Source organism: Ciconia boyciana, chromosome 1 (assembly GCF_034638445.1).
Source record: "Ciconia boyciana chromosome 1, ASM3463844v1, whole genome shotgun sequence".
Classification (NCBI taxonomy): domain Eukaryota; kingdom Metazoa; phylum Chordata; class Aves; order Ciconiiformes; family Ciconiidae; genus Ciconia; species Ciconia boyciana.
The window spans coordinates 61,860,323-61,883,637 of NC_132934.1; the positions used below are offsets into that span (position 1 = coordinate 61,860,323).

At 37.3% G+C, this 23,315-nt stretch overlaps 1 protein-coding gene across 6 annotated transcripts in view; it reads right to left on the minus strand.

Moving 5' to 3' along the window:
• Positions 1–257: 257 nt before the first annotated feature.
• The window catches only part of WASHC4 (WASH complex subunit 4), a 42,826-nt gene continuing 19,768 nt past the window's right edge, over positions 258–23,315 (minus strand). For 3 of the 6 annotated variants that reach the window (XM_072870891.1, XM_072870873.1, XM_072870904.1), the window contains 20 exons: positions 22,893–23,018; positions 21,489–21,596; positions 19,459–19,605; positions 19,285–19,364; positions 18,251–18,356; positions 17,318–17,434; positions 16,172–16,340; positions 15,877–16,031; positions 14,239–14,313; positions 13,317–13,421; positions 11,608–11,742; positions 10,767–10,875; positions 9,967–10,033; positions 9,252–9,338; positions 8,254–8,401; positions 6,809–6,905; positions 6,127–6,323; positions 4,990–5,083; positions 3,487–3,562; positions 258–2,763 (listed from right to left, as the gene is read on the minus strand). In XM_072870891.1, the coding sequence (XP_072726992.1) occupies positions 3,495–3,562; positions 4,990–5,083; positions 6,127–6,323; positions 6,809–6,905; positions 8,254–8,401; positions 9,252–9,338; positions 9,967–10,033; positions 10,767–10,875; positions 11,608–11,742; positions 13,317–13,421; positions 14,239–14,313; positions 15,877–16,031; positions 16,172–16,340; positions 17,318–17,434; positions 18,251–18,356; positions 19,285–19,364; positions 19,459–19,605; positions 21,489–21,596; positions 22,893–23,018 (2,190 nt within the window). In that variant the 3' untranslated portion in view covers positions 258–2,763; positions 3,487–3,494. Of the gene's footprint in view, positions 2,764–3,486; positions 3,563–4,989; positions 5,084–6,126; positions 6,324–6,808; positions 6,906–8,253; positions 8,402–9,251; positions 9,346–9,966; positions 10,034–10,766; positions 10,876–11,607; positions 11,743–13,316; positions 13,422–14,238; positions 14,314–15,876; positions 16,032–16,171; positions 16,341–17,317; positions 17,435–18,250; positions 18,357–19,284; positions 19,365–19,458; positions 19,606–21,488; positions 21,597–22,892; positions 23,019–23,315 lie in introns of those variants that run through there. The other 3 variants (XM_072870882.1, XM_072870897.1, XR_012043903.1) reach the window with 3 other exon arrangements.

Consider the following 23,315-nt stretch of genomic DNA (forward strand, 5'->3'; position numbering starts at 1 on the left):
CACTTACTAGGAAACTAGATTTTCTGTAAGCAGAAGCTGTGCTACAGCACCTGAAAGATCCCAGTTCGCAAGCATTTGACATGACGTGGAATAAATTCAATTTAGCTGGTTGTTGAATGTTTAAAAAAAAACATGGAAGAGAACTGTTAGTAACTGACACAAACACTTCTTCATAAATAAAAGTTGAAGCTGTCTTATTAAAAAAATTAAAACCTACTGAGCTGATGTTACTGAAGACACTACAAATGAGGTTCTCAAAATGACATTTATTAACACAGTTTTATGTACATAACATTCTCTACTCACAAACCAAAGAGACTGAGGTAACAAAACACCCTTTTGTACAATGAGTTAGGAAACATTAATGTTACATTTGGTCCTTTGTACCTGAGAAGCTGAAAACAGCTGTTGTTGATGGACATCAGATGAAAACTCAAATTTACTTCTGATTACAGACCACATCAGGACCTCCGGAATCTACCCTGCAGCAGCAGCAGCTCACTTCCCAGCGAAGCACAGACCAGCTGGGTGCTGCTGCAGCCATCACTTACCACCGGTCAATGCAAACACCTTTTGACCTTGGGGATGGAAGCGAGTTAGGCATCAGCTGTGCTCCGCTCCCCCTAACCACGATGCTGCAGGGAGGAAGGGCAAGGCAGCCCCGTGGCAGCTTCTGGCATAAAAGGGCACAGCACCATATCAGAAGCAGGTTGCAAGACCTCTGGAAGAGCTGCTGTTACTACTCGTACGTGCACAGCCTTGTCACAAGACTGAACACACGAGGGCAGTGGTGGCACCTGCCTTCTCAGGGAGAGAGCCTGGCCTTCAGCCTGTTCTGCCCCTGACTAGAAGGAAAACAGCCTAGAGCTAGAGATCTGTTTTATGTCCCTGCAGCAAACTCATCATCCTCACTTTCCTTTTATCACCTCTGGGAATTTTTAGTGAGCACGGTCAGTTTCGTTTGGGGGATTTTCTGTTTTAGCTCCATCGCCTCATCGCCAGACAACCAGTTAGGGTCCGTTTTGTTCCTATAATCAGAACAGGAGGGCAAAAGCAATGAAAATAGTAGTAGCACCACAGCAAGAATTTTGCACCCCTTTCAGATCCTTGTGGGGGGAAAAAAAAGGATTTAATGTGGCTCTCACTGACACAGAGGAGAGAGACATACCAATCCAGGACCCACCTTGTATTTCAGATGAGAAAAGCTTTCTGCATGTATATGCTGCTACATGACAAAAAGAAAGAAGGAAATATAAACTATAATCCTGTATTAGCAAGAATAGCTCTATTATCACTGTACATATTTGTGTGTATGTATATATTTTTGCCACATATAGTATACATTCAGGTCTCCCAGATTAAACAGGGTTCTATAAAAATAGGCTTATGTCTTTCCTGTAGAATTTCATCGCCAGAACCACATGACTGGTAACCACCATATGTTAAGAAAACACACAGTTCAATTTATGTTCAACTGCAAAGTATTACCTATCTGAGATCGTGTCTTTCCAAAAAAATGGGAGAACGGAAAATACAAGTGCAGATTTTATTAGAGCATGGGTAATGTCTGGACTGTACAGAGCTACCTAGCAGCTCCATCCTGCAGGAAACGAACACCATCTATACGCAATTCTGCAGTTGCTGTGGAAGAAGGAAGTTTAGTGCTTGGCCATTCCAAGCCAAGAACTTATGTGACTTTAGATGAGATAGGAATATGGAAATATGTACACTGCAATTGCAGCAGTATGGAAATTAGCAGCAGCAGCAAGAATGCTGATCTCAGCAGCGCTACTGAGTGTTCAGTGCGGGCACAATTTGGTCAAAAACAAAAGTGTACACAAATTACAAAAAAAGTCTCTATCAAAATAAAAAAGCAAAAATATAAATCAAGTAATGCAGCATTCTTTAGGGCAGTCTCTGCAGTTCTAATGAATTAAAAATAAAAATTTGAATGAGCCCAGCTGATTTAAACAGTCCAAGAAGCTTCTGTGTCATGTTTTCCAAACCAACAAAAGGACTTTCATATCAGTCAGGTCTTTCCCGTTGCAACAAAACATTTGTCCTGGCTTTCTGAGTGTTGAAGTGACTGGCAGGAAAGGGCAAATCAGAATTATGTCACAAATTGTCTTAACCACTGACCCAAGGGTGGGTGGAACAATTTGAACCATTAAAACATTATCTTTTTTGTAATTAGAAGAGATGAAAGAAGCTGGCAAGTATGGTCTAAAAATACAGTTGAGAGTGCCAAAAAAAACCCAAAAAGTAATTCTCAGTTGGACTGGTTAGAGTAGTTTATTCTAGTTAGTAAGACCTAGAAGTGTTTTATGTTCTGGGAGATTAAAACACAACTGTATCTTTTAATGAAAGTGGTGTTTACTTTTAAGCTAAGTCTAACTACTTAGTTAAGTTAGGAATCTGAGTAACTCTTGCACAGTCTAGAACCTCTACTTGCAGGCATTAACAGATGTTATATTTATACAGAGTTCTCACAGTGTTCAGCAGCTTCTGAAGCCTGCAGTGCAATTATTGTTAATAATCAGGCATGTAAGACTGTATGAACAACACAGACGGTACAACAGACCTACAAAGGCTAGGAAATACAGAATTGAGGCTGAAACTTGCAATTAGGCACAACATATTCATGAAGTGTAAGATCACTTAATTACAGACACCCATCACACAGTGTCTGGTCATAAAAGGAAGAGCTGATTGTGGTTCTGTCTTGGCTCTGGATTTCCTTACTTCTGTAGATGCAAATCAGACCTTCGGTATGAAATGAGAAGTAATTTATTACGTTAACTTTTCTGGTTTTCCCATTCTCTGATACGGGGGAAAAAGCAGCAGGGGAAAATAAGTGCCTGACAGGATCCTAAGTTCCCACAGGGCAAATATTATCTAGAGTAATAATAAGGGTTTGTGGAATAAAACATTAATTAAAGGATTTCCATTTTGTGTAATAGCTTTAACATACATTCACAACATACACTGTTACACCTACAGTGTAATCTGTGACTGCATTAAATACAACAGGACTGCATAAAAACATATCTGAATTATTTTTTGGACAACAGATACGCACAATATCTTGATTCAATTTTTTTTTCTGGTCAAAGAGATGCACCAGTTCAAATCTTAGACCAATGGTCTATGAGTCTTTGTTTGGTTTTTTTTTTTAATGCTATGTTAGAGATGCAAGAATGCATCTAAAAATTAGTAAGATTTTTTTTATCTGCAAGGTTAACATTTTATATAATAATTATTTTCAATCTAAAGAAAGTGCTGTAAATAACGTAAACTCCTGAAAAATAGGAGTTTCTACAGGAAATAGACAAACACAGACCTAGCCTCACTGGATGCTAGTATATTACTGTACATTTTCTCTTGGGTTTAACAGAGCAGGTAAATCAAATCTAGAGCTTTTACCCCTACAGAGCGTTACTGATAACAAGAACATGAATTGTTTGAGTAAGTAATCATCACCCATACCAGCCAGATCATTTCACAACAGGATCTGCAGGTGTAGAGTTGGAAAGATCTCCGTTGCTTGCTTTAACAGATTCTTCTACAAAAATAAAAGATAAAGACATGCACCATGTTTGTTTTTACTGCCTTGAATAAAATGTTAAAGTCTTAGCGTATATGTTATGCTGATGTCATAACACGCTTGATACAGTATACCATGGTCAGCATATGCAAACTGACCTTGCAGCACAAAGGGTCCTGGCCCTATGAAGAAATCTATATTTGGGGTGAAAGGTTTCTGCCATCAGTAGAACTTGTGTCAAGATTACACATACATGCTCACAGGTTTCACAGAGTCCAAGCCCCAATATTACGGTAGAAGGCAAAGATATTCCCATGTTCAAAGCTTTTCACCCTGGCATGCATTTCAAGCTTTTCTCACCACAAAACACATTTTTCAGGGAACTGAACACATATCACAACAGTGATTATTTAACCTAAAATATAATTAAGTAACTGATGTTCTTCAGAATGCTCTCCTAAAGAAGCCAGGGTAATATGTCTATTCTTACTGATCACAATGCTTGTAGCTGGTTTGAATTGAACAATTATTTGAGCAACTTCACTGAATATGATCAAATATAAATTCATGCTAAAAGACTCCTTTCTTTGCAAACTGTTTTTTTCAGTGAAGAAAACTGATCTTTGGCTCCAATGACTGTAACCTCACAGGTCACTTGTGCCTCTGTCAGAACAAATTATTTACCAATTCCATTTTTAATATACTGCTACCTGAGTTTTTAAGTAACTTGTGACTGAACTGCACTTCCATATCTTAATCCTTGGGAGCATTCTCATTTCTTTGAAAAGAATTTTCCTATACCCAAAAGAATCTTCCAGAATTCAAGAGGGAGAATATATAAGCATGAATATACAACACAAAATACCTGTGTTACCTAGTCAAGAGACCATATCACAAATTAAGATCTTACCCTTTGAATATAATTCAGTGGTAGATCAAAACATAACATAACCATCTGAAAGTCACCTATAGTATCTGCATCATCTGTCTACATAAGCTGAAAAACAGCTGGTAAACAACAGGTGAAAAACACCAGTTTATTTCACACCAGCTAAGGTTGTGCAGAAAAGACTGTCATTGTCAAACTTGGTAATTGAGAGAGTAAGTATGATGCTGAAGTTACTGAATTTAATATTACTGCAAGTATGCAGTTCTCCCTGTCCCAGATTTCTTTGGGTGTTTTTTTTTTTGTGGTGGTGGTTTTTTGTGGGGTTCCCCACCCCGAAGCCCAGCTTGAAATTCACCCCTTCCAAAGAATGCCTCTGTGAGCTGTTCTTGACTCCTCAATCACCCTTGACCCCATAAAACTCTTTCTGGAGTACTGAATCAACCCACTAGCAAGAAAGCAGCTATGGAAAAAAGAAAAAAAAACAAAACCAACCACTTTCCCTACTAAGGCACACTCTCTCATGAGCCAAAATGTTCTACGTATAGCATTCACTCACCTTCTTTCTTTTCCTGGTTTTCTTCTGCTGCAGTTTTATCTGCTCTGAAAAAAATTCTGGCACTACTTAGTGAGAAATAAAGGAGTTCAAATTCCTAGGGAAAAAGATACAGAAGAGGAGTGTCAGTGTATAAAAAGAATGAATTTGTAGACCAATATAAATGGGATTTTTCAGAAGCAACTAAAGCAACTAGATTTCAATATCTAAGTCACTTAAATGCTTTTGAAAAAATCTTCCTCCATTCATACCTTGTTCACATGCATTTTACAAAGCAAATGTCAGCCAAAAACATTAAAGGGTAATTTAAGCAAAGCAGCATCAGAGCAATAAATCTGCCGCTAATCCACTGAGGCTAAAAATGAGGTTTGTAGCAGCAGTGAGAATTTGAAGCAATTTGCCTATGGAAAATCATGCAAGCCAATAATTTAAGTGACCACAAGCTTGATCAGTTTCTGAACGAGGTTCAGTGATGTGGTTTTTGTAACAGCAGAGGACCAAACATAGTGCACACTCGTGCGAGTCACGAGGACATATGGGGCTTTATCTATTTCAACAACTGATGTGCTGGTACAGAATGTAATCATGGGTGATTTATAAACACCCAACTACAGATCTGTCCCATAGCCTCCTCAAATCAAAAGGCTGGGGGGGGGGGGGGGGGGAGCGCGCAAAACATGCATTTACGCCACAGATGAAACCTGAACTGCTATGCTTCAAAATTCAAATGCATCTTTCCTCTATTTGACAGCTGGTGGATCATTCAACTTAGTAACTCAGAATTAACACCCAAGCAGCTCTGAAGGTTCACAGTGTTGTGTAAAATCTTTGTTACAATAAATTTAACCAAAAAGTTATTCTCTCCTATTTAAGCATTTAGGTTTTAGTTGCATTAGATTTCAAACTCCATGGGACAAAGACTTCCAATCAACCAGGTCAAGTTCCTGCCTCACTCAAATATCACAAACGCAACATCCCCTTCGGAAACACCTCAAGTCTCTATACTCTTTTTGCATTGTTGCTGTAGACAATGCTTTATGTTTTTTGCTCTTGATAAGCTCCGTCAGAAAACAGATACCTGAATTGTGATGGGTAAGTGCACAACTCAATACAGAACAGATAAGTAGACCCATGCTATACCTGCAAACAAACTTCCAGTCGCTTGTGGGTAAGGTTCATAGTTTGTAGTAGTTTTTCATCTTGATTAGTGGACTGCACATTCTGTTGCTTAGCTACTGCTCTTATTTCCTTCACATACTTCTCTCTAACAGACTGGAACCAGTGCAGAGAATCAAACTCCTGGTACTGATCCAAAAGCTTCAGAATGTAAGCCACACCTGTAGTCATTAACAAGCCATGTACCAAAGTCAACATGTAATTTGTAAAATGTTTTGCGAATGCCTTTAATAGATCAGCCTAAGTTAATAATTCCCACACAAATAAAATTTAAATTGCAATTAATTTACAATTAAGTCTAACAGGAAAAAAATCATAATAAAGAACAAGCTTCAATTTTTGAAAACCTCACAAGTTGTCCAAGGACTTGCATACCTTCTCATCTGCTGAGATCTGCAAGCTTTGAAAGAAATTGGGGAGCACTAACATGCAACAAAACTGTCTGCTCCCATACTCATCTGTTCCCAGCTTAGGAGATTCTGAACACAACAGCAGCCCTCAAATCCATTGTGCTGAAGCCAAGACAACCCAAATTTAATTTATGGAATTTTTAATTATGGGAACACACAAAATATAAACAAAACTTTTTTTGCAAACATCCATTATGTTGGCTTACCCAAAGACTAGTCAGTGTCCTGAAACTTACCCATGGCAAACCCATCATCAGTGAAAGCTGCTCCACTTTTGTTCTTCTTATTCAATTTCTCCTTGCAACTGATTGAATGCTCCACAAAATTGAGCGTCTGAAAGAGTGAAAAGCTGTCTTGGAATCATCAAGAGACACTCACAAATTTTAAAAAGGCATTCACACACATGCTGTTACCTATGAATATAATTCCACCCCCAAAACTACGCTAATTGTGTCTCCCATCATTAGGCATTTTTGTATGAAAACTTGTCCTTTTTCTAGATTTTTTGGGAAGAAAGTAAGTTAAGCTTTGGAAAACATTTGCATATGCATAAAACTGAAGGTACATCTTAATCTTTGCTGTTCTTGTCAGACTATTACTTCACATTCTCTTGGTGATTACTAGAGGTAAACATGCAAACAAGTAAAGGATAATTAAAATAGCCCAGGTTCCTGGAAACCTTAACGATATTAGTGTTTTAAAGCTACAGTATGTTATTTCACTCTATTTAGAAAACAGTACAAATATTTCAATAGTCTTACATTTACGATGATGTTGAACAATAGATCCAGGCAGTAATACCGAGCGATGGTATGTGTTTGTATGCAATAACTACTCGAGACATGGAAATGTATGTACATTAACAACTTCACAAAAACCTTTGACAGTTTCAAATCTAACTACACTGAAATGCCTTTTTAGAACTAAAATGGATGGTATATTCCTGAAACTGTATTTATCAGAAAAAACTCCACAAACGGGAAGGAAAAAGAACAAAAGTATTTGTCATGAGCCTTTATTTTCCCTCACTTCTATCACTATGACATACCTGTCCTCTCACAGTCTTAAGTTTATGGCTCATCAACATTCCAAAATTAGTTTCTAAAATGGGATGTTACATATTAATCTGTGTGTAATCTCATTTAGGCCTTCAAACTGAACTGCTTCCAAATGCCCACAATGCTGCACTCAAGTGTGCATCACCTCAATTCAGTTGGATTCTTTCTAAACAAAGCTTATTAGCAAAAGCAGGTCCAATTGCCATAGGGAATGCCCCAATTATACTGCATTAGATCATGACATTAAAACAACCTGAAGACAGCTAATGTGATGTGGAAAGAGCACACACATGAAAAAGCTAAAGAACATGGTTTTAAACTCCCTTCATCCTTGCTGTTCCAATTCCTCCTTTTTCATCTTAGCTTCTCCAAATTTGATTCAAACAGAGGAGAAGAAATTTTTTAAGTTACCTTTTGACTGCTAGTACATGAATTGATGTAAACAAAGAAAAACATGGCTTTGGACAACTATCAACAAAGCCACACTCAAAGCAATTCCACTCATAATCAGGGAAGAGAGTAGAATATGATAATCAACACCCTAATACAAAATATTTAAACACAAACCTGATCTGATAAATTTTTTTAAAATACGTACTGGTACACACAATGTAAATACTAACCAGTGGGGGAACAATTATATAGAAGTTCCGCAAATGCATGTTCTTTGGACTGCGGAATTCAGGAGCAAATACATCCACAAGCATTTTGAAGTACTCTGTTCCTTCTGCAAAGTTACGTGTGAGGTCACTGAGGACAGAGTCCAACTGCCTGCAAAGGATAAGCAATGTGTTACCTGGTTTCTCCTAGAAGTTTCCTTGCTTACTCACCCTTAAGGGTAACAACACTCTCTTCACTCTTTGGCTACACCTACAATCCAGTATTCGGACCAGAGTGTCCAAGGTTACACCCTACCTCTCCAGCCACTTTGAATCATGTTTCTTGATTTAATTTCCTCAGAAAAGGTTTATGAATACTTTCCAAAGGCCCTGAACATTGTAAAAGTAGATGTCAGACACATGGTGAGGAAAGCTTGTTAGCCTTTAAACCACAAGGATTTTATCAAGAAACCAGGTTCTAACAGCCTATTAGTACAAATCACAGAATATCTCAAGTTGGAAGGGACCCATAAGGATCATCAAGTCCGACTCCCTGCTCCTCACAGGACTACCTAAAACTAAACCATATGACTAAGAGCGTCGTCCAGATGCTCCATAAACTCTGACAGGCTTGGTGCCATGACCACTTCCCTGGGGAGCCTGTTCCAGTGATTGACCACCCTCTCAGTGAAGAACCTTTTCCTAATGTCCAATCTGAACTTCCTGAAATGCCAGTTCACATTCAGCATTTTAAAAAACAACTGCTTTTATCTTCTCTGCTTTTAAGAAGAGGGGACATGGTATAGTGGTGGTCTTGGTAGCGTTAGGTTTACGGTTGGACTCGATCTTATAGGTCTTTTCCAACCTATACAATTCTGTGAAATATTTTTGCGTTAAATCAGTTGAACTTTTAAACACACGCACACACAAAAATGCAACTAACAGCTGCATTTACAACTTTAAAATTACAATTCTCTCATCCAATCCCTGCCCCAGACCTCAAAAGCATGATGTTAGGGTACCTTGCTGCTTTTTGTGTTTCTTCCGAGAGTCCTTCTTCTTTCACCAGCTCTTCAAAGTTAATGATATCTTCCAGATCAGGAACAAACCTGAAAACTTACTGTTTGTTACTATTATGTTCAACTGTCTATGTTCACTGAAGTATCGACCATAATTTATAAATTTGGTTAATTTAGTCTTCTGGGCTTGAACTACTTGAAGTTATGTTATACCATCTCCTCTCCCTAGCACTTGCTGCACTTGATAACTATAAGTTTACTATTATTTGCAACAAAACAAACTGTGTCTTTGTATGTAAAAGTCACTACGTTTTAATGACCTTATATAAACACAATCATCCATACAGAAAGAAGCACAGAAATGTTTTTTCCAAGTTCCTCAAGGCTTGTACTGTTTTTCCTTAATGTACCCTCTTGAAGTGATTTAACATCAGGAATTACTGACTTAATTAAGGACCAATGACTTAGATGTACATTCTATTAACTCTTTTGCAGTGTTTTTCCATAGAATTTGTTTGATTTTTGGTGTTTTATGGCAATGATTGTACAGTTCTGAATTCCAGCACTGTTTTTGGTAATTCCACTTCAATGAAGACATAAAAATGGACCTTTTTAATCAAAATTTATGGGGGATGGGTGAGAACCTAGGGAATATCAGCACGAATAGGGAGCAAAGGAATGAGAAGCAAACAGAAAAATGAAATATTTGTGGAAGTACCTAATTGCACTACTGCAGCAGTGAAGTCCACCAGATCTTATCATTCGTACATAACCCATAGCGTTGCCTTAAAAAAAAAAAACAACAAACAAAAAACCACCACACAAAACAAACAAGGAAGTAATTTATAATTAAATATATACACACACACTCTTCCTAACTCCTATAAGCTCTGAAATGTACATTAAAGTTGCCATACAGTTTTGGCAAAGAAACTGTTCTGAAAGCCAAGTTTAAAAAGTTACGTTGAACCCCGGTATCAAAAGTCTATGTAGATAAATAAAACACAAATGCATCATCTAGCAAGGTTGTGTTCACTTTCCTGACAGCATAAGGGCCAAATAGTACAAACTCTTTTCACTGGACACATTAAACACTTGCAAGATCAGGTCAGTCCTGCACATCTACAGCATCAATGGCTAAAAATAACACTGTAATGTCATGCGTCACTCAAAGATAGTGCAGCTGGATATATGGCCTTTTTGTGAAATACATGAACTTAAGAGTACTATATTTTACTGGGAAATACACTCAGTCTCACTTCCATAACATAAAGAAAAGATGAACTTAAAGGGAACAGGCACCTATGCAAGCTGTAGCTATATTTTAGATTAAGAGATGCAAGGGCCATTTTTGCACAACTGGATGAGAGTATTTGTTTCACATGGAATATAAGTGAAGTACTTTCCATCTGACTAGAGTTAAATCTAGTTTTAGCCTGAGCTAAAAGTTCAGTTACTGGACTATGAAGACCTCTTTCATTTAACATTTATAACATTGTCTTAGATAGCATTTCATACCAATTTGACTTATGAGTTGTCTGAACTGGTCAAGATAGCTCTGGCCATCCGGGGTTATTCCAAGTTTTCTGATGCCGCGGTTGAATTTATCTGCTCTTTCAAAGGGATACTAGAAAAATATTTTAGAATAATTTGTAAGAATAATTACCTACCCTTAAAAAAAAAATTAAATGTTTTCATCATGTCAATACAATTCTATTCGCAATTTCTTTTTTTCTTTCTAGAAATTATACACCTGCCTGTCTATATTAGTTTGCAAAAATCATTTGGCTAAGTCACTTCTGCAAGCTGAAAAGTGAAATAGAAGTCTTATTGTGAACAATAAAGTATTCCTAAAAGAAGTACTTGACATACAAGAAGTTGGCAGCCTATTTTACTAAATGCATTGCGTCTCACATTTTCATGAAATCAATTTTCCAGCATGGAAAAATCATACCCTAGTCCCCAAATCTTGACATACTGGAATAAGTGCTACATATTCACATCATTTTGAATTCAATTTGCATAATCTCATTATTCAAAACTGACAACAACTGTTAAGCATGGCTTGGACCAGAAGTTCAGAACCTCCAATAGACCGTAACTCTATCAAATCATCGTTTTCAGGTCACTGAGACAATGATTTTAGCCAACCCCATATTTACAGAGCAGCCAGAACAAAACAAAGCCATCCTGAATACAGGCATTTCTAACACTGCATTTTACTAGGACAAAAGCTGTCACTTTGTCTGGAGATACACATTTAAATAATAGGAATGTTATGGTTTGGTGCACCTTCAGTCACATGAAAGCAGTGCTTCTTTTAGCCAAGTTACTCTCAATCCTTCAAAAATTACTATACCTTGTGATCATTTTGATCCTTGACTTCCCTGAAGAATCTGATGTCTTTGATAAGTCTGGATTTGATATGTTCATCATACATGAACTGGCTAAAAATATAAAACTTTTTCCTCAAAAATTGGTAAGTGAAGTTTACCTAGAAGAAAAAAAAAAATTAAGTCAAATCAAGAAAGTTAGCAAAGTAACAAGCATATCTAGCAACCTATTTTCAGTAGATTCCTGAGTACCTTATTTATATGGAACCTTCTACTCAGTTTACTTTGATTTCTTATTCTCAACTTATCTTTTTAATTTCACTGGTTTAAAAGAATAAAGAAAAAACCCCTTCTCCTGGAAGGCCTACTCTCTTCCAGGAAAGGCAGAGGGACCAAGGGACAAGTTAGCTATTTCAGTTCGATGACCTGCCCTACATAGCCATTAGTTTATGTCTGGAATATCCTGTACTGTCCTTTTGAAGCAATACAAACATTTCAAGTTGATAAGGGCAGACAAGCTCAACTTCCTCAGTCAAGTTGTGGAATCTGCATAACCTGCTAACACACCTTTTCACTTCCTCAAAGTTTTCTAAAACACTCTCCCATGAGGCAGAAGCACACTTCTACCCCACGCATCTCAATTACTTCTCATGTCTGCATAAACAACTTTACTCACAACCTGAAGTGAATAAATCTACATCACCAGGACATAATGCGAGTAACGGCTTTTTTTTTTTTTTTGAGTAACTGAAGTCCCCAAGATTAACTATTCCAGTAACAAGAATAAAATAATTTTCAGAAGAATAGTGCAAGAGAAGTTATTTCCAATAGTGCAAGAAAGCCTGAAAACCTTATTTTTCTAATAATTTCCACTTTTCAAGTAATGACTTGAGAGCAGGTTCAATATTTCAGCAAGTTCCTCAAGTTCCTTTTTTTTTTTTTGATAGGGCCAGAAAAATAGGAAAACGAAAACAGCAAAGAGGTAGAAAGAGGTGGAGCGGCACATTGGAAAGCACCAACGTGAAAATAACTTTGGCACTGTATCCAAACCTGAGAACCACAATGATAAATTCCTGCTGCAGCAGGCATGCCACAGGAAGTGCCTTTATCTGCCTTGCAAAGAGGCAAATGCCTTCAGCTCGTTAAAATGAGCACCTACACTACAGACATAATTACAAATATTGCAGTAAGAAGTTGCAGTCTTCCAATAAACGATCGGAGATCTGTAGCTTTTATTTCGCAAATTGAAAAGCTGATGTTTCTTAACAATTAGAAGAGGAACTTAAATTAACATTGCATTTCTTCAAGATTCGCTTTAACTGCAGCAAAAGTATCTGTCTACTAAGTGTCAATAAAGAGAAACTTAGAGCATGCTAATTTATGCAGGCAACTTAGAAATCAAAATATTTTATTATGCTAGTTTGATAAGTATTATTTATCTTTACTGAAATTCAGAGTACCACGAGAACATCTACATCTTCTCTGATGTGTTTTTAGATCTCTTCATTAACTTTGATGTAACAACTGGGAGTGGCATAACTCCCAAGAGATTGTGATATTGATTTGTGTCATGTCCAAGAACTGAATTGTTTTATTAATACACACAGAACATTATTATTGCATTATTAAAACTGCACAACCAAATAAACCATTAGAAGATGCAAGAGTTTGGAGGCTTTTGTGCACTATTAAAAAAAAAAAAAAGAAATCCAACAACAGTGCAAAAGATACTCACTGTTGTGTTCATGATTCCTGTTCCATGAGTTCGAATCGAATTAGCAATGTGCCGGATATTGATAGTGTTCAAGTGTTTGTTATTACTTGTTCTTTCAATGAAGATCTGGGAGGTGTGGGAGGGAAATAAAGTTATTTACCCAAAACCAATTCTGTAATAAATTATCAATCTAGGTAGCCCATATCCTACTTCTGAGAGCAGCTAATAACTGGTGATTAGGGAAAGAATCAAGAAAATACAGCATGCATACAATAAACTTTATCTGGTAGGTTCTTGAATTTCTGCCAAGCAGTGATTCAGTAATTCCAAAGCAGATGTTGTACCCAAACTCCCATATTTATTGAGACTATATCCTACATTAATTGGTCTAAACTCTTTTGGCACCTGTTTGTACTTTTGACCCCATTATATACCATGGCAAGGAGTTCCACTACTGAATTATGTGCTATGAGAAAAAAGTACCTCCTTTTCTTGAAGGAAGCTGCTCATTTTCGTACTCGGCCCCTCATTCTCACACTGTGAGAAACCACAAAGGGTTGTTCCCTGTACATGTTCCCCGTGTCATTCACTGCTTCATCTCTCTAATAACCCATTTTCAGATACCCTTTTTTCAAGCTGAAAAATCACATACTTAGTATGTCCTTATATAGCAGTCAATTATCCTTGTTGCCTTCTCCTAGCTTCACTGGAATATGACATGCAGTGATCCTACGGCACACCATACTCAAAATACGCTTAGAGAACATTCTCCGAGACCTATCTACAGCATCCCCAAAGATGTTTTTCTAGAGCAGCAATAGCTATTTTACAGCTTGTTATTATGTATTTTCAGCTTGAGTTTTCTTACACATACACTACTCTGCACTTCTCAATCCCTTCAAATCAGAGACAAATCCAGGAAACAGTATGGGATATACCTTACCTGATTATTCAGATTGTAGAGGTAGCGGGATACAAAAACATGAATATTTCTCATGATTTCCAGAACATCCAGACCCTGAAACAATATTATCTATTGAGAATTATTATGATAAAAATTCTCAAGAACTACTGACATGCCTAACCACTAAGGTGTGCAAATACCATTTCTGTAGTTACTTTAAAGCATTTTAGAAAGCAATGTTTTTGCTTTGCAAAATGAAGAACCTCTTAATTTTTGTTCAATGTCCGTAAGATAATGCTTAGAGGAGAAAAAAAGCTCAGCTCATGTTTTAAAATTTACACTTCTGCCTGTTTTTTTCCCCAACTTTCCCTGAAAGTAAGGAATCCTCCAGTCTATTCCACAAGACCCAATTAAAAAAAATAAAATAAAATTGAGATTTGGCTGTTCTCAGATTCCAGAAAATGGTATCTTGCCTTAGAGATTTCTATAGACACATAGATTTCTACAGAGACATAAGCAACTAGCTATTTTTTTATATTGTTTTGCCCAACCTGCCTAGAAGACTGAAGTTTTATATGTACAATTTAAGTTTTACAATTGTTTTGCTTGAAGGAGTCACTTTAGTAACACTGTGCATAGAGAGGATACTATTTAATCTATACACTCTATTTCCAGGTGTGCCAAAGATTTTATCAGGATTTTGCTGGGGCTGGGGGGGAATGGAGTGTGGGGTATCTTTGTTTTGAAGTAAAGCTCATACCAGAATGAATGTTATGAAACCAATGTTGCAAAATGATTTAATTCTTTATAACAATGTGATGGCCAAATATTGCCAATAGAAAGCCAAAGCCAGAAACAAACTAATCCACAGCACTTTTGTACCAAGAAGCACCTAGAGATTAGTTCTATGCCCTCTTTCAACTTAGGAAAACACAGACATCATGAACATTAGAAAAAAGAGGCTGTATTTCTAAGAGCTTTCACCAATGTGCTAACCCAAATGAGGGAATGAAGCTAACTGCCAAAGATATCCAAGATACTAAAACTCTTGAAGGAGAGTCTTCAGAAATATGCAAGTTGTATTTCTTTTGCACCAATCCTGTAACAGTGAATGCCTTCACAATTAACTTGATGAAACTACAACTTTACTCGAGATGTAACTACGTTTAGCAGTTTCTAGGAAGCTCTCAGTCACTCTCCTATTAAACTAAACATGGATGTCCCGAAGTCCTCCATGTCCAGCCTATGAAACAGTTTCTCTTGATGATCACTAAGCAGAACCTGCTGAGAAGCAAGCAATAAATCAGGGAAAAGACCCACCATTCAAAGGTCATTCCAGATTTGTGACAGTTGTATTCCAGATGTATTGCTTGCCAAATTGCTTACACTGAATTTTGAAGAAATGTTCTCTGACTTTGTATACCCAATGTCTTTTTATTACATCTTATGTTAAAAAAAGAATGATATAAGTCCAACATGAAATTAACTGATATCAGTGTTATCTCCAAAGGTAGATAAAGATCCTGTCTCAGAAGTCAACCAGAAATTAAAGGTCACTTTTTCTAAACAGTTCTCTAATCTTGGGTACTTTTATTTTAATGACTCAGTCCTTCGAATAGCTAGCTAGTATGACAGTGTAATAGAACAAATAATACTCATATCCTCTGGGCACGGTACCTGTTCCAGAGTCTGGCTAGGAAGATGTGCTTCAGTCATACTTAAACCATAGCGTTGAGTTGCTAGGTTTCTCATTTCACTGTAGGTGGCCCAGTCATGAAGAGCTACAGTTGTTAAGTTGTAGAAGGTCTTGTCCAAATAGTGAGTTACATAAGCTGTAAACACATAAAAGGATGAACTAAAATAGTACTACCTATTTAGTTAGGGAAGTGTGAGAAAGAAGTGAAAAGATATACTAAACCAAAGTGTAACAGAGATTAAAGTAATGGAATCAAGAAAATATATAACTCCTCACCTTTTATGTCAATGAATCGATTGAAAAAACGTATTGGGTTCAGAAAGAAGAAGTGAGCTAGATCCTTCATACCAACTCTGAAGGGGTTTCTGTCATCCAGTTTTAGGTGTGTATGAACTGATAAGCGCAGGTCCTTTTCTATCTCTTTACATAATTTATCCAGCAAGTGCTATTCAGGGAAGTTTTTTTTAAAAAAAGAAAAAAGTCACATTCAGTGTCCGCTTACAATGCTCTGTTAGCAGAACTAACATCTCTCTCCAGAGATACATAAAAGACTGATTAAACTAGTGAAGACAGCTTTGTTTTGGCAGGGCCACACAAGTCAAGTGAATCAGCACTTGGGAACCAGAATGATATTTAATTCCTGTGTTCTTGTTCTAGTACACAATAGCAAGAAAAAGCTACACAGCTCAGAAAAGGTAAAGGTTTAGCCACCTAATGCCATTCTGTACATGATTAAAATTTCCACGTAGGAGTTTAACACAATTTTAACTTAAGTATTCTTACTTCTCATCTTAAGGGGAACTAGGCTTAGGGCTACCTATCTAGATAATAAGACCTAACTCAGTGAGGAAGAGTCTTGCAATAAGCAATTTGGCCTGACTTTCTGCAGAATATGTAATGTTTGGTTTTGAACTAGTCAAACAAAAAAAGAGTGGTTCAAAGGTTAAAACCTAGGACTTGGGAAATCTGAATTCACATTTTCTCTCTGTCAAACATCCTTCATAATTCTAGATAATAATTCACTAAAGAGGCCACCTACATTTACAGAGCCTTCATTACTAAAAGCCATGCATATGTACTAAGAAAAGTAGTACTTATTTTAGGCATTCATACAAGCAGAAGCTAACCTGGCAAAAAGCACTCCTCTGTCTGCATAGTCAAATCTGTAACTGAAGTTTTGCCAACTTACATAATTTCGAGTGCAACATTTTCATGTTCACAGCCAACACGGATACCATTAACAACAGGTCTTAAATAACCAAAATGATCAGTGAAGACTTTTATTTATTAAAATACTTCACACCAATCTGAAAAGTCTCTGTGCTATTTTTATAGATCATATCAGGTTTGGTACAATAGATGCTGGCCTATAAGATATTCCAAGCATAGTGTTGCCTTTAATTTCTATTCACAACAAATTACCTCATTGAGCACTTCCATGATTTCTTTGTCATAGCATTCCAGAAGCACCTCGTAAGATTCCAAGTGTCTTGCATGCATCATAGCAGGTACACAGTCCCGTAGTGCACTAAACATATACTGAAAAAAGAAACTATTATGGTTAACCAACAGATTGACAGACACATCAACAGCATCTCAAACAGCATTCAAAGCTAACAAATCAATATCACTAGTCTTCCCACTTTTATTAAAAATAGACTTCATAAACCCTACTGAAGCTTCCTGTCCTTAATGCGTTCATCTGAAGTATTTAGTTACTACTGATCCATTTACTGGAAGGTCACAATTATTAGCTATTTCATCTGAAATTATTTGCACTATAATCATTTTAGTACTGTAATTGACCATGGCATGCACAATACTGGAATAGATGACTGATTTTTATCAGGATTAGTATGCCAAAGCACGATTCACTTCTGCAGCAAATACTTGCTACTTCAAAGAAGGGAGGAGAGATGGCGGGTGGAAAAATCTACAGGACAACTATCCCACACAGCATCACTGAACACAGTGATATGTGCTTTAGAAATATGTAACCCGATGTGGAACAAAGACTTTTAATGTTCAAGTCTAGCAAAAGCTGTTCATTTCAAATTAGAATGAATGGAGGAACAAAGAAACAGACACACAGAGATCCAGAGTTGACAACTAGCAACCTGAGATTTTCAGAGCAATCTAACAGATATACTTTAATTAGATTTAGAAAAAAGACTGCTTTTATATTCTCCAGATTGATAAGAAATTTCTGCCTTGGTAGTAACTCTTGCCTGCATTTTACTTTTTTTTTTTTGAGCTTTTTCCTTAAGAGTTTAAGTCTAAGCTTTATCCTCTCCTCCTCTAAATCCCTCCCACTACAGTGGCTTGTTAAACTAAGTTACTAACATCATTACTTACATGCAGTCTAGCAGAATCAACAGCATTTTCATACACATCATCTAAATAGATTGGAAAGATTGCTCGATGCCAGTATAAGAAGCAACAGTCACATTGTGCTCGAACTCTAGAATACAAGATTACTTATTAGACACAGAATTGGAAGAAGCCATTCTTTTAACACAGTGATATTTATTTTAGTGTGTTTAAACTAAAGACAACTGCATTTCAAGCCTAAGTTTTACATGGTTACTTTAATGTTCCAGATGCATTGTCCTTCATAAGAAAGTTCTTGAATAAAGAATTTTTTTTTCCTTGTTTTCCACTAGGCTATTTATAAACAAAAAAGTATCTGCTTAAGAAAAACGGTTTACTCAGTCTCTGAAAGAATTAAACGTTACATTACAGCAAAATCCTAAATAATTATTTTCTTATTGCATGCAATTAGTATCCTAGAAGTCAAACATATATTCTAAGTTTCTCCTGTAAGTCAAAAAAGAGAAACCGGCCTCTCCTGATACAACCTGTGTACACCACTTATCCCAGGAATTTATCCCATGAGTCACCCACTGAAGGTCTTTGTCTCTCTCCATAAAGTATGCATGGAACCCAGATATTAACTTGGCTTTCAGATAGCCAACATTTAGTGGGCACTCAATTTCCATAAACTACAGCAGCAGTAAATCATGGTGTCACATGTGAACTAACCACCTGATCTCCCAAACAGACTGATATTAACTCGTAATTTTTGGGTTTGGGTTAAGAGGAAGACTTTAGCTTACCATAAAGCCAAGTCATCCAAGAAAGTGACAGAGTTTCTAAACAATCAGAGAAGTGGATTAAGTAACCGGCAACAGTCAGGTAAAATATGACTCGCCCAGAGACCAGCAAGCTTCAGGCTTAGCTCTGGAATTCTTTCTGTCCATCCCTGGTCTACAATACATGCAAAAGTCACCACCAGCATGCAGCTACCAGATTTTGCAATTCGCACAGTGAAGATCCAGCTCCCCCAGTGACACTACACTGCCTTCTATATATCACATGCCACTGCTTACCGCTCTGTAAGTTCACTGATCAAGTCTAGTTTTTTCAGAACTAACTGAAGGGGAATGAGTTCTTCATCTTTAAAAGTTTTCTGTGCAAATAAAAAAAAAAAAAAGACAAGATTGTATTTCTTTAGAAGATACTACACCAAACAAGTAAAGGTCTGGAATAATCATGGCACTCACCATCTGTGTTCCCACACTCAGTGCAAGGGAAACAATTAGTCGCCTCTGTTTTGTACTTGGCCCATTGAGGGTGTTCTCAGCCAACACCAAAGCAGATAGGACATCCAGGCGTTGCTCACTGTATTTTTTATCAGAAATTACTCTTTTCTTGATGACAGAAAGACACAGAAATTCAGAGAAAAGTTACTTAAGCCCAAAAGAAACAGCTTACCTCTTCTTTCCAAAGCTTATGGACTTGTCATAAATTGAGTGCTTCTGCAAACAAATTATGTTTTGTGAACAGAGCTAACCAAATCCAGATTCACTTACTCTGTCAATTCAGTGGTATTACCTATCTGTACACTTGGAATATGTGCAGTTCAGCACGAACATGGGTCAGGTCGTACAGTATACAAATACTGTGCAAGCTGCATGTGACTGCATGCCAATGTTATTTCTAAGGTACATGTAATTTAATTTTTTTAATTTTTTTTTCCAATCACTGACTCCCTGTTGTTGCTAACAAAATCCAGTTTATAGCTGAAGAGCCAGAAGAAGTATAAACATGGTAATAACGATGACTTGCAATTTTCTACAAATTCTAATTTATCAGAAAGATTAAGTGCAAAAACATTTGCATGAACAAATTAAGGGAACAAAGTCTTCTGGCTAAGAAGTTGAAGTCACAGATGTATTTGTGAGTAGCAGCGTAACTCAGAAGAGGTACAGTTTCATGGAAGAGTTAAGAACCTCTTCCAATTCTAAGAAAGTATGTTCAACATGAAGCTCCTAACCTTACATGCTAAAGCTATGTTCAGTATATGCCTTAGACCTTACACCACTTTGTTTCTAAGTGGAGCAGACAAAAAAGATTAGTACTAACGAACTCCTGTATTTACCAGCATTTGCCTCTTACATCTTTTCAGAAAAGTAGTCAAAATATCAAGAATTCTTCACAGATGTGTTCTCTTTGATATCCACTCAATACACAAGTCTCAGCATATTTCTATGCATTTAAAAGTAATTTGTAATGTAATTACAGCTATCATCAGAAAAGGTTAAAGTTATCTAAATATATGTGAACAGTTTGTTTGAAGATACACAGTTTTTCTTAGTAGCTTTGAAGCTTGGAACTTCTTCAGTTCATGCTACTCCTGATACACACACACACACACGTATATATCAGCTTTTTAGAAGTACAACTTTTTTTGCTTATGCTAGAAAATATGGAGATGCCAGATACATAAGTTGAGATTACAGCCAAATTTCAAACATATCAAACTTCCAAAATACGTAAGTCTGTTATAATTGTAATCCATTTAAGTGAGCATGGTCAAAACAAACAAACAAAATTAAAAGGAAGATTTAATAGCTGCACTGGTATCAATAGCATCTCCCCTTTGTAATTCTGCTACTGAACGTGATGAAAGAATAAAACAATCACTAATACATCAAGAACAGTTATCTCATTTTCCCATTTGCCCTGAATTCAGAAATTCAAGATCTGATAAGCAAAATGTGCGGTAAACTGATCTTGTTTATAGAAAGATATAATATGTAGAGATTACAGTGTCTCACCATCAGAAGCCATTTCACCCCACAGAGAAATAGTGAATTTATGCCTGCATTAGACTCCTGTAAGCCATCATGTATCAACCACTGCTATTTTGCCAAGCAGACAAAGATTTAAATAAATAACAGCCTGTTTGCTTAGACCTGTAACAGATTACTTTAAGAATGTGCATCAGAAAAGAGGTAAGAAAAGGTCTGTTTGCGAAAGTCACTAGAAATAAAAACTAAAAAGAACACAAGATGAACATGACAAGGCATGCAGCAGTTTAGAGAGGACCCATTCTTGGTCAAAAATAGATAGCTATCTATGCTGTACAGTTTCTAGGGCAAAGCTCTGACCTACCGGAAAGCTTACATATCTGTTGATTATGATAAAGCAACACTACAGATTTTGCAAAAGTAAGAAAAATAATTTAAAATGAAGATTTTTTTAAACACTTAGCTAAGAATTATTAATTATTAGAATTTGGATTACATACCTTGGCTACAGAAATAGAGTGAAGAGCCTGATATTGCAGATGCTGAGTGATGTGCGTCACAGAATCTGCCACAACCATACTTCTTCGGTAAAACATGTGTTCTATTGCCTAAAGTCAATACCAAAACACAACAGTTCATGTAGTTAATGACGTTGTTGCCTTTAGAATTTGGCTTTACGCTCGCAGACTCATCCACACTGCAAATACAGACTCTTTCCACTTTGTAATGCACTGTTAGTAGCAGTTGCAATTAACCCTTAGAAACAGAAAATCAAATCATTCAGGAGTATAAAAAAGTTTCAAGACTGTGATGTAAGTTCTGTTGGTTTTTGGGGTTTGTTTTTTTAAATAATCCATCTCTGTTCAACATTGCTTTCTGAAGTTATCTCAAAACAGAGTATTTTCCTTTTGGAAAAAGTACCAGAAGAGGTACAAAGTCCTGCACCTGGGGAGGAACAAGCGCATACACCAGTATATACCGAGAGCCATCCAGCTGGAAAGCAGCTTGGCAGAAAAGGACCTAGGTGTCCTAGTGGACACCAAGGTGAACATGAGCCAGCAGTGTGCCCTTGCCACAAAGAAGGCTAATGGTATCTTTCGCTGCATTCGACAAAGTATTGCCAGCAGGCTGAGGGAGGTGATCTGTCCCCTCTACTCAGCACTGGTAAGGTCACACCTGGAGTATTGTATCCAGTTCTGGGCTCCTCAGTACAAGAAAGACATGAACATACTGGAGAGAGTCCAGCCAAGGGCCATGAAGATAACTAATGGACTGGAGCATCTCACATATGAGGAAAGGCTGAGAGAGCTGGGATGGTTCAGCCTGGAGAAGAAAAGGCTGGGGGAGTAGGTGTGTACGGAATTTTATCAATGTATATAAATACCTGAAGGGAGGATGCAAAGAAGACAGAGCCATGCTCTTTTCAGTGGTGCCCAGTGACAGGACAAGGGGCAGTGAGCACAAACTGAAACACAGGAGGTTCCCTCTGAACATTAGGAAACACCTTCTTACTGTGAGGGTGACCAAGCACTGGCACAGGCTGGTTGCCCAGGGAGGTTGTGGAGTCTCCATCCTTGGCGATATTCAGAAGTCATCTGGACACCATCCTGGGCAACCGGCTCTAAGTGGCCATGCTTGAGCAGGGGGAGGTTGGACCAGATGACCTCCAGAGGACCCTTCCAACCTCAATCATTTTGTGAAACCAACTAAGGAAGGCAGTTAGAAGGTAAAAAAAAAAATCAGTTCTAGCCTCCCAAATCTCCTGTTCTCTAACCAAATCCACTCTTGAACAAAAAGCCATGTAAAAACATGTCCCCACTCAGTTGTGGGGGTTTTGGGGTTTTTTTTTGGGGGTGGGGGTGTTTAATATATGATGTTTGATCAGTCTTCACCCAGTGACCTACCTTCAGAAGTTCTACAAGTCTGCATAGAGCTTTCACCGAGGTTTTGGTCATAGGTTTTTGCATTGACATGTAGAGATTCATTGTAGTTTTAATGATGGTGCTAAGACTGTATGCATAAAGAAAACCCTAAAAATAAAATGAGTAAAGGGAGGGGAAAGAAAGAATTTTTTCACAACATATCAATCAAATAAGTCCTCTCTGTTTTCTTTCATACATGACAGAACTAACATTTGCCCCTTCACACTAGAGAACCTACCACTCCACCTAATAAGCAAGCCTGAGATCCCAAAGCTGAATGAGACCCTTTTATTGGGCAGATGTTATGAAACTGCCTACAAGTCATTAGGTCACCTGATCATTAACCTCTTCTAGAGCCATTCAAATTAAACATAGGTCAGTGAATTAATTAATCGCACAGCCTCA